The sequence below is a fragment of the Urocampus carinirostris genome, chromosome 9 (genome assembly GCF_059441175.1).
Source record: "Urocampus carinirostris isolate Australia breed hairy pipefish chromosome 9, RoL_Ucar_1.0, whole genome shotgun sequence".
NCBI classification, from domain to species: Eukaryota; Metazoa; Chordata; class Actinopteri; order Syngnathiformes; family Syngnathidae; genus Urocampus; species Urocampus carinirostris.
The window spans coordinates 23546138-23557840 of record NC_142357.1 but is presented as its reverse complement, the minus strand read 5'-3'; the positions used below and the strand labels follow the sequence as shown (position 1 = coordinate 23557840).

The following is an 11703-nucleotide window of genomic DNA, read 5'->3' as shown; positions in this document are numbered from 1 at the left end:
CAAAGGATTTTGAACATGCAAGGAGATTAGCCTTTCAATAAAGCCCAACCTGCTCTGAAGGCCTTCCACTGAGCCTTTTTTTAATTTAATGTTTATGTTTGCACAGAAAAATAACAATAATACATCATATAATGTAAAAACCTTCCACATGGTTTTGCTGTTTTTTATTTTTATTTTTTTTGATAAAGTATCTATCTATCTATCTATCTATCTATCTATCTATCTATCTATCTATCTATCTATCTATCTATCTATCTATCTATCTATCTATCTATCTATCTATCTATCTATCTATCTATCTATCTATCTATCTATCTATCTATCTATCTATCTATCTATCTATCTATCTATCTATCTATCTATCTATCTATCTATCTATCTATCTATCTATCTATCTATCTATCTATCTATCTATCTATCTATCTATCTATCTATCTATCTATCTATCTATCTATCTATCTATCTATCTATCTATCTATCTATCTATCTATCTATCTATCTATCTATCTATCTATCTATCTATCTATCTATCTATCTATCTATCTATCTATCTATCAAATAAAAGGAGAGAAAAGACAGACAGTAGTAATAAAGACAATCATCTGGCAGATACCTTTTTCTTATTTTAAGTTTTATTTTTGTTTGTTTTTCGAAAATAAAAATGTCAAAAATTTACAACAAAGTGAATAATAACCGGTATTACCTCTTGATTCATGGTAACCACAAAAGGTTAAAAAATATATATACACACTAGTAAATTGAGCAGTATGGTAATTTGAGATAAAGAACAACAACCTGGAACTAGAGTAATTATTAAACATTTCTAAGATTTTATGGAAAAAAAAGTGCGATTTGATCCAAGTAAATACAGTGTAGTATCGGTCAATACTGATTCGATACTAAACATTTTGCTTGCAAATGTCATGACCATTGAATAATTCAACAACTTCCCTTTGGTTGGTTTATAATTACGATAAACACAGGACAAAGATCTTAGGCACTAAAATCTTATATTTTTTATTATTATAATCAATTAACTACATTAAAAAAATTAAAAAGGTAAAATATACAAATATAGTATGTATCAAAAATGAAGTCAGTAATGCAAAAAAGTGTCAATTGTTGTCTCATTGGCCCTCTTGTCAGAGCAACAGGATTTGTTCAGGAACAGTAAGTAAGATGTTTACATTTTTGGTTGCAGCTTGTTGCTCCCCTTGTAATGTGTTTGTATACATTTGTGGTGTTGCCACAGTAGCAGACTACTTTACCACACAAATGACACCTAGCGTTGTTCTTTTTCTGTATTGAAAAAAAAGTCCACACTGTGCTGCGCATTCTGTTTCCTTCTGTTATTTTTAGCTTCTGATCGGAATGGGCACATAGATTTGGCCCTCTGCTCTGCTTGGCAGGCAGGAAGCAACAGGCCAGGTAAGGAGAGGTGCTCAAAGAGTGCCTGTCAGTCATACACTCATGCACAAATGGTCAAGGGCGGTGGGCAAACAAGAGAAGTTCTGCCCCATTTACCTCTAGGGGTGGCACTTTGAAGAAATTGGTGGAGCAGTGAATTTTAGATCCCGGGCCAATAGTATCGGTCCGAACCAATGACTTACAATATCGATTTTTGTATCGATCCTCCCACCCCTACTGAACAAAATACAATAGGCAAAGGTGGATATATGGAAGCATGTGTATTAGTTTATCTAGTGTTGTATTTTAAATGTTGATCTTACAAAAATAAAGCCGTTTGTGAGCATTTCAGGTACATTGGTTTGATTCCGCTATCGAAAATAAATTTCTTGACCTATGAACATTCATAAGAATTAACAAGGGTATGAAAATTCCTGTGTTTTGCCTATTATTCAAATCATTGTTTTTTTGTACTGAATAAAGTTAAAAAACACTTAGAGGCACCAAATATTAAACACTGTAACTCTAAGGTAAAAAAAAAGCAGAGCCGAAGATTTAAAATGAGAAAAAAGGAAGAAAAAAGGAAAAATGCAAGAAAATAGAAGTAAAATGTCAAGAATAAAAGGGGAAAACAAGAGAGAAAAAAACGAAAAAAGAATACATTTAAATCTATAAACGCAACATCTTTAAAAGGCAACAAGACAAAATCCACGTGAAAAATACCTAGTGACCATCTCAAGAGGGGAAAGGGAGCCAACTCTCGATTGGTGGAGAGTCGGCTCACGTCGATCACATCCAAGAGCAGGTTTTGTGCCCAAATCCGACTCCTGTGCAAATTCCTCCCCCCCTCGCGTGAACGCGCATTCTGCTGCGCTTCCAACGAAAGCGATCGTATTCTGTATAAGACGCTTATTATAACAATAAAGCGAGCTAATTATAACAATTGGGAGATCCTAGCCTATATAACGCGTTTATTTAAACAATAAAGCGCGATCTTATTCTACAAAATAACAATGCGTGTTCATTCGAGGGGGGGGAGGAATTTGCACAGGAGTCGGATTTAGGCACAACACCGGCCGTCAGAGCCGTATTGTTCGTGAACGTCACACTTCTAGTCCTCGCCCACCTCGTCGTGAGTCTGCCTACTACTTGGCAACTTTCACGACAGTTTCTGGTTCAATGCCGAAGTCTGCGTTTTTAGGGTTAGGAAAACATGTTTTCGTTAATGGACGAAGTCAGGAAAGATCTGTCAGAATTGTCAGGCTTCAGCTTCCAAAAACTTTGTCGGGAGCTGATAAACAGAGGGTCGCTTGAGGAGGGAAGGTACAGGACACGCGACGAAATGATGGCTGCCTTATTAAAAGATAGTGACATCGAGAAAGGCATCCAAGCGTTAATCAACGTGCTTCAGATGATTGGAGATTCTCATGAGTTCGGTAACTAAATTCTGTTTCTCTAATTTCATTTATGTTTGTCTCCTTCCAGTGAAGCTTAGCTAGAAGGCTCGATAACGGGCTTTCACTTTCGAAGTGTAAGCGGAAACGTCAGTTTGGAAGAAGGAACATAGATTGGCGGATTCCTGGCTGGTTTCTGAAAATTATAAAAAGTCTTGAATATGTTTCACGAATCCGAATAAGTTCTCTTGTTATCTCATTAAATGCTGACGTTTCAGGCAAACTGACGAATCTACGTTAGATTCAGGGTTGGGTAGGGTTACTTTAACTGGATTACTTTCAGTTACTTTTGGATTACTCCAATACCAAAAATGCAAATAAAAGACAAAAGAAACGAAATATGAATAAAATTACTAAATTTTGTGAAAGCTTGGAATTACATGTAACGGCAAAAATGATGTTGGCAAGCTGTTTGGATTTATTTTCATTTTGTTTCTGTCGCTTTTAATGTTAGTTTTGCCGGAGATCAAAGAGATCAAAGCCAGTAGAGAAAAGCTTACCACGTGTTGCGAGTCATAATTGTATTCATATTTGGTATTGGAGTAATCCAAAAGTAATTGAAAGTAATCCAGTTAAAGAAACCCTACCCAACCCTGGCTAAATTACTCCAATGGGTGAAACCCCCTCACCTTTATTGAAGAAATCGTTAAACAAAACAGACAATCGTACATTATTTTGTTTTTCTCCCTGTTGCAAAGAAATATAGCGAATGAGAACGTATAATATTCAATATTCTCGATTATACAATATAATCAATATTTATTAAAAAAAGCACCAAGACACTCCACAGGAAATGGTGCCCCTAGTGGTTAAGGAAACCAACCAACCAGGGTGGTGGGTGTCCACAAGTCTTAAATTCCACTCTCAAATGTCTTCAATTTTCCCTGTCATATCTGTGTGATAGAGCTAATAACTGTATAATTAGTAAACTAACAAAAGTATGGAACGTTTTGTCCTAAAATTATTTTCTCCAACTCCATACCTGTCAACCTCCACGGGTTCATGCCCGTACAAACTGTCGTATTTTCCCTTACAAAATAATCTTACACCGTTTTTTTTTCCGGAATGATGCATGATGGGAAATCGCCAGGCAGCAGACGCATGCGCACAGTAGCATCGAACTGCTTACTTTATTAGCAACGAAAAAACAATACCAAGATCGAGGGTACTCGTTAAACTTGATTGATTTTCCGTTTCGTGATAGTCGGTGTTACCGGATCGTACCCAAAATCAATGTTCCCTCTAATTTTCCACGGGTGTAAGCGTTCACACAAGGTAAGTGAGCAACGCTTGAAACAACTGTGAGCAACCGCAATCCCAAGTGTGGCAACTAAATCATTATCAAACATGTCCAAAACTTGACATCAAGTTACATTTTGCTGAGTTTCCGGCAATGCAAAAAAAATGTCACTTTGGAATGAATTGACTAATGTATTATTGCAAAGGTTGTACCACCTACAAACGTCATTTGTTTTTACAACAATTCTTTCACAAGATTTCCATTTCTTTTTTTTCCTGGTGTGTTTTGTCGCATAATACTAACATTTTTGGGGGCTTCTTTAGTCGGTTGCACGATACGAACTGTATTTAATCACATTTTTATTGGAAGTACAATTTTGGCAAAAAGATTGACTTGGTATAATTGGAAATTATTTGAATGCAACACAAAAAATTTTTTCTTTTTCCCTGGTTTTTTTTCAGTTTTTTTTTTAATTCCTTTAAAAAAATGTCATTGTGTTTATTTTTTCCTAGCTGTTACTTTTTTCTTTTTGTTCTCTATTTACTTTTTTCCTTTGTTTATTTCTTTTCTTTTTTCTGGCATTTTTCTGAATTTCTCCTTTTATCTCTTTCTTTTGTTACTTTTTTTCTCAGCTTTTCACTACTTTTTCATTTTGGTATTTTTTTCTTTTTTGTTCTATTCCCCCCTTCCTTTAAGTTATTTTGTGCACATTGTTACATAATATTTGGTCGTGTAAGGATTAAAGAAGCAAAAACAAACTGAAGAGCCGTTTGCGACCCGATAGAGCCGGTTCTTTTTAGTGAGCGGAGTCGAAGAAGCCGGTTCTCAAAAAACTGTAATGAAATGAAATGATCTGCATTTATATAGCGCTTTTCAAGTCAATGACTTCCCAAAGCGCTTTACAGTGTGCTTCACATTTCCCAATAGCGGCCGTGATCTGTGCAGCCATGTATGGCGCTAACATGCTTATTGGGGGTTCAGTGTCTTACCCAAGGACACTTCGACATGTAACACGGACAAGCCGGGATTCGAACTGGGATCCCTTGATCCCAAGACAAGCGCTCTACCTGCTGAGCTACTGCCGCCCACGCTTTTGAGTTTTCTCAACTTCGTTCTACTTCGACATTGACTTCAAAATACCGCATTTACAACACAGCGTCAGGGTAACCTGTGTATTTTTACCTTTGTGACAAATTTGCATTTTTCCGTATGGATTTTCTTGTACATCGCACACGTCTTAAAATGCATAATAAACGTACTTTGTCCGGCAAAAACGTACAGGTTGACAGGTATGCAACTTTATCGACCCCTGACCGCCAAATGCAAGGTGTCGGTCGATTTCCACGTTTTCGAGAGTGCGGCATTACATTTCTAACCCGCTGTCGATGTCGGAGTAACTTTGGGATAGGAATGTGTAGGTTTAGCGCGTTGTGGTTGAGTGATTAAGTATAACTGGCCCCGCGACCCTACTGAGGATAAGCGTTGGAGATAATCGATGGATGGAAGTATAACTGGGTTCAGGCTGTACCAGGGAATGAATGGAAGAGGTCGCCTATCTGACGCTGAAATCCAGCCTGGAAGAGTAACAGCGGCAGTTGGGCGCGGACATCTGCCACGGGGTCGCCCACTTGACTTGTGGAACCCGCCGCGGGGGCGTCTGTGTTGTGCCGAGAATTGTCCCCCCTAGCGGTAGCGCGTACAAGTCACTCGCGCTATGCCACTAAAATCTTAAAACCACTTAGTATCTCACTTTTAAGGAATGTATTAGCGAAAACGTCACTAAAACTCTTTGTTTCGCATTTGTTGGCAATGTAATAGAACAGTAATACACATTGTATAGAAATCACTTAGCGAAAATGTCACTAAAACCAATACGTCTCTCATTTGTTTGGAATGTAATAGAACAGTAATGCACATTTGAGCAAGTAGTATGTTTGTTGAGCATTTTCTTCCCAATATCACTAGTATTGAAAAAGTCCTAACTGTCAAATTGTCAAAGGATAAAACAGGAGAGGAACGTTTCTTATTTCTTGTCATCACATAAATACATTGTATTTTACTTGAATAAACATGTCCCGTTCTCAGAGCCCGAACAGACGGTAGACCCAAACGCGTAGCGTTTCACACCAAGCTTTATTGCGGAAGCAGAGAAGTCAGGCGTGGAAACAAAGCCAGCTAATCGGAGATCGCTGGGCAAGAGGAACGGGATGCCCTCGTGAATGAAGCGTGGTCAGAGATCGGAACAAGGAACAAGTGGGGTAGCCGGGACGAGCGGTAAACGGAATCAGGTTACGGGTATCAATACAGAAAACGGAATCAGGGTACAGGTAGCCAGGACAGGAGAATGGGTCGGGATCAAAACGGGAGCCAGAATCAAAAGTACTTGACTTGCATGCGCTGAGGTTCGCAGACGGACTGACAAGGAGTGAATGAGAGTACTGGGTTTAAATAGGAGGGGAACCAATCAGCAAAAGAGCAGCAGCTGGAGCCAAACGAGGGGCCACAGGTAAGGGCAATAGGCAAATCGTGACTCCCTTGCGGGCTCCCGACAGGTAGACCATTTTTGGCACAACACCAGGTGGCGTCGGGGTCCGTCATGACCCGATACCTGCCTCCGCATCTATACACAGAAGAGGTGCAAGATTTGTCTTAAATTTCATTGGATATTGTCTTGATAAGGTCTCAAAGAGTCTAAACTTGAATGGAAAAACTTTTGTCGAATAACAAATCCATCCATCCATTATCTTATCCTCAGTAGGGTCGTGGGGGTGCCGGAGCCCATCCCAGTTATTTTCTGACAGTGGGCAGGGGACACCCTCAACTGGTTAGCAAACAGTCGCAGGCACACAGAGACAGACAACTCACTCGCTCAATCACGCCCGAAATAATCACTAATTAAGATAATATATTTGTAACACGCTCTTTAACAGGGGTTAAAAATACATTACAGTAATCAAGATGGGAGGTAACAAACATGAATTATAATCTCCGCATCAGAATGGGACAGCATAGAGTGAATCTTTACAATGTTGCGAAGATGGAAAAAAGGTGATCGTTGCACTGTGAATGCATTTCGAGGCATCTTACCAGCACTTGAACCTAATGTACGCCATCTACAACATGCTTCATCGGTCCATTGCAATTCCCTTTATTACAAACCTGTCAATTTATGCACATTCTTTGTATACATTAGACGTATTTTCATCATTTTCAATTTGGTACGCCGTACAACAGTTTTTGTACAATAACATTTTTTTAAGATACACTGCTACATATAATAAGCAACACTAAATTTACTGCAAGTGGGGAAAAAATTAAGATGCTAAAATAATTGATTGTATTGTTTATTTAGTAAAAAGGTAAACCTGTTTCCACATAATCTTTGTTTTAGTCTACATAGTCGACCTGGCTGTGAGAAAAAAGGTGCCACGTTGTGTTTGTTAGGTTAACAAGGGGAATTGCAATCGTTAATTAGCAGAGCAATTACCAGTTCGGTGGAACTCGCTCTGAGACTAGGAAGTCGTGGGTTTGATCTTCGGCCGAGTCATACCCAAGACTTACAACATTGGTACCAATCGGAATTCGTGTTTGGAATTGGGGCGTTTGGTCACCTAATGACTCCCTGCTTCAGGTGTTGCGACACCTTGGTTGGGTAGATCTATCGTCGCTACATTTACTGTGCATAGCTGTATGACAGTGTATGGAAGCTGAGCCCAGTAAGATTGGATTAGGTCTAACATAAAACTTTTTTTTTTTTTCCGTCAAAAATTGTTGAACTTCAAACTCAATTTAAATTGATCAAAACAATTAAAATACGGAGGACTTGTATACTTTGACAGGTATGACTACATGTCGCTGTCTTGTGTATTGAAAAACAAAACGAGTGCTATAAAGCACAAGGAAGAATAAGAACTACAGAGACTCAAAGTGACCGAAACACTCCATTTTACACTTTAATTTTTTGCCCAGCCTTTTTAAGTTTTCTGTGTACCTGTAGCAGCAAGTTGGCAGGAAGTTATGTCAGCTTCCTTTAGGTAAGGATCATGTTATGTAAATTGAATGCTAATTCCTCGACCTCCAAATCATTAAAAAAATGCATTTATATGATAGTTATTGTATTTTTGCTTACCATTTAAATCAAAGTTGTTTTTTAACGGAAAAAAGTACCAATAGAATCTGCTAAATAATACACACTGTCCCTTAAAGTAAGAATTCTGCAAACCGTGGTTTCATGTCTTCTCCACTGGCCCGATTGCTCTTCTGTGGAATGAGAATGTATGCACGTCCTCTCTTTCTTCAATGTCTGACACCATTGTTTTGTTTTTGTTCCTTCAGCCGACCCGTCCGCAGTATGGTACCTTCGACAGTTGAGGAAGGAATTTATATCATGGGCGTCTACGTCCTCTCTACATTTGCCGATGCATGAACTTCAAAAGGCACATGTTTTGGATTCCAGTGATATATCAGAAATATTGTTCAAGGGCTGTGACGTGAAACAACAGGCTGAGCTTTTGATTGATCATGTCCTGAGCAAAGGTCCATTGCCCAGCCAAAGAATGGTGGGTGTCCTACAGCGATTAGATCCTAATCGTTTTACAGTTCCCGGTAAGTTAAAATCTGCAACTTTTCTTTTGTAACTTCTTTATGTGGAATTTTGACACAGTAAAATGGATTGAAGACGTGATTGGAGAGTGAGAAGTTTCTCAAGAAAATAATACAATGAAAGCCTTCCAAAATTAAAAAAGTCTCCGAACAACAAAAAAGGACCAGCAGGATGAAGCAGGGAATAAACTATCTGAAGAAAAAGAGATCAAGAATAGACGGGCAGGATACTGTTCAAACTCTAAAACAACCAGAATCAGGGAGACCCTGAGATCCCTAAGAATTCCGGCCCGGGGGAAAGTGACGACCTACCTATACTCCGAGAAAATGTAGAGGCAGCTGAAGATCAGAAAGTCTCCAAGAATCCTGCCAGAACTCATACGAAATGGTGGTGAACAACTATAGACATTTTTACAAAGATTTGCAAAAGGATCTGGCAAACAGGACAGTGGCCACCTGCATGGAAAAAACTGCTAGTAATTATGTTACCAAAGAAAGAAAACCTCCAACTATGCTCAAACTATAGAACCTTCAGTCTCATGAGCAATGCATTTCAAGCTATGCTAAAGGTCTTTTTAATGTCATCGATATGACACCAAGCTAAACCCCCGAAGAAATTACCACACTGGAAGTGTAACTGTTGCTTTATTTCCCTCTCTGGATGGTGAAAACCGCAAAGTACATTGGAATGCGATGAGTCAATGTGCCAATAAGTTCACAACAATAAATTCCATAAATTTAACATCTGTCAAAACTACTACAATATGTAGTTGTTTATACATCCCATAAACACTTTTAGAAACTTGCGGCATTGCCTTGTTAATCCTTCAAAATCGATGGAGACATATGAGGACATTCACTTGTCCTGTGAGACTACTGATGAGATCTGGATTAAAGAGCAGGAAGTGACACAGAAAATTTGGCAGTAGTATGACCCGGAAGTAGTATTTTACTATATTGTTTTCAACTCAAGGCTCATATAAATACAAAACTTCTATACAGAGCATATCTTGATTAACATGCATCCGTTTTTAGCCCTCTATTACATTTTAAAAACAGTAACTTACTTGTTAATCCATTACAGTTGTCGTGAGGAACACACAGTCCTACTAAACAGACTGAAACCACAGACTGAAAACATCCTATTAAAAGAACAGGCAGGTTTCAGGGAGGGAAGAAGCACAACTGAACAGATTTTTAACCTGTGCCTCCTATGCGAGAAGTTTCAACACCAGTGAAACATCTATAGAGTCTTTGTGGATTTCCAGAGTATGGTGAGCTGCCTTATGGGCTACCATAGGGAAGTACAACTTGGACCAGAAACTAATTCAGACCATTGAACAGCGGTATGCCAATGCCAGCAGTGTAGTACTGGTCAATGGTACCATTTGAGTGTGGTTTCAAACCACAGATGGTGTGAGAAAAGGCTGCATTCTCTCAAACTTCATTCAACATCTTCCTGAATAGGATCATGACCAATGCCCCGGATTAACAGAAAGACTGAAAAACTGGGCCAACAACATCAAGGAATGGACTGATGCCCACATTGACATGACCAAAAACAGGCTAGCAACCGTAAGCAGTGGAGAAAGCTGTCCATTGTTTTGTCCTCAGTGGTGCCCAATGACCCAGGCGGTTAGGAGTTCTGTGAACTGTGACTTACAATATTTAATTTCATATATCTCACGCATAGTAACAGTTTTAAGAGCGAAATCACCAGTCATCGATTTCGCCAAACGGATACATTAACTGCAGATAGATTAAACTTTTGCTGTTTCATTGCAGATATATCAAAAGATCCAAGAGTGTTGGGCAGTACCTTGGCATGCCTGGCAGATTTATTCAACATGAAAATGTCTGGCGGCAAAAATATTAAAACAGGTGAGCCGTCAGTAATTGTTACTTGAGCTCTTCACACAGGAAAAAAACATGACCAATATTTACATAAATACAGTAAACAACATTTACAAAATAACAGATCATAGTTTATTGCCTCAGTATAACAGTCACTTGATCTCATCCAAGTACAAAATAATTGGGATGAAACTATAATTCATACATGTGGAGTCGGTCCAAATCAAAGTAATGATTACGAGCGAACTAAATCGTACTGTTTATCTGAGAAATGGCAGTTCAGAAGATACCGTATTTTCCGGACTTAAGACCCACCCAAAACCTCAAAATTGCAAGAAATTTAAAAGTGCGTTCTATAGACCAGAAGTACAGGAAATAAAATTAGGAATACATTATTAAAACTAAATGGTTCTACATAACCATCTGTGGTTGATTGTATTCATTTTAGTTATCAAACCAAATGTCCTTATATTTATGTCCGATGAAAGAAGTCATTTTTATTCTCTGGTGATTTTTTTTTTTTTTTTTTAACGAAAACCTCCCTCTTACTGTAGTTAATATTTAATGTGCCTTATAGTCTGGTAACTTCATATATGAAAATTCTTTCACAAAGGAGTATTTTTGAGGTGTGCCTTATAATTAGTTGTGCTTATAGTCTGAAAAATATGACACACTACATTTAAGCCTTGTAGATTCACTATATTTGTTTATTTTATTTACAGTACAAAATAATCCCTACATAATTCTTTCTTTTATGTGAATTTCCCTGCGGGGATGAATAAAGTATCTATCTAGCCATCTATCTATCTATCTTCTTACCCCACAATTGAATGCTATTGATTTGAGTTTACTCTTTGGATAAAAATAATCTATATATTGTAGAACTTGATTTCTATGAAATAATTAGTCAATGAATATGGCAATGCTCATATTTACCTAATAGTGAATAAATCCTTTTTACATACCTATTATCTAAAGGAAATTATATCGATTTACAGAATGTCTGTATTTTTGTATTTAATTGTTTTATTTGTTTATATATTATCAATCATTTAGCGCTTCAATACTATGCAAAATGTGAAAGTAGTAACTTGTTCCACCCACAATATGTTTTTTATTGCGTGTTTCATGATTTTATTTAGCAAT

The 11703-nt window shown here is 37.9% G+C and overlaps 1 protein-coding gene across 1 annotated transcript in view; it reads left to right on the top strand.

Moving 5' to 3' along the window:
• The first annotated feature begins 2515 nt into the window (after window positions 1–2515).
• Window positions 2516–11703, top strand: part of LOC148359634 (uncharacterized) — a 32665-nt gene continuing 23477 nt past the window's right edge. Inside the window, exons 1-3 of the mRNA XM_088343303.1 lie at window positions 2516–2843; window positions 8437–8706; window positions 10489–10584. Of these exons, the coding sequence (XP_088199429.1) occupies window positions 2621–2843; window positions 8437–8706; window positions 10489–10584 (589 nt within the window). The 5' untranslated portion in view covers window positions 2516–2620. The remainder of the gene's footprint in view (window positions 2844–8436; window positions 8707–10488; window positions 10585–11703) is intronic.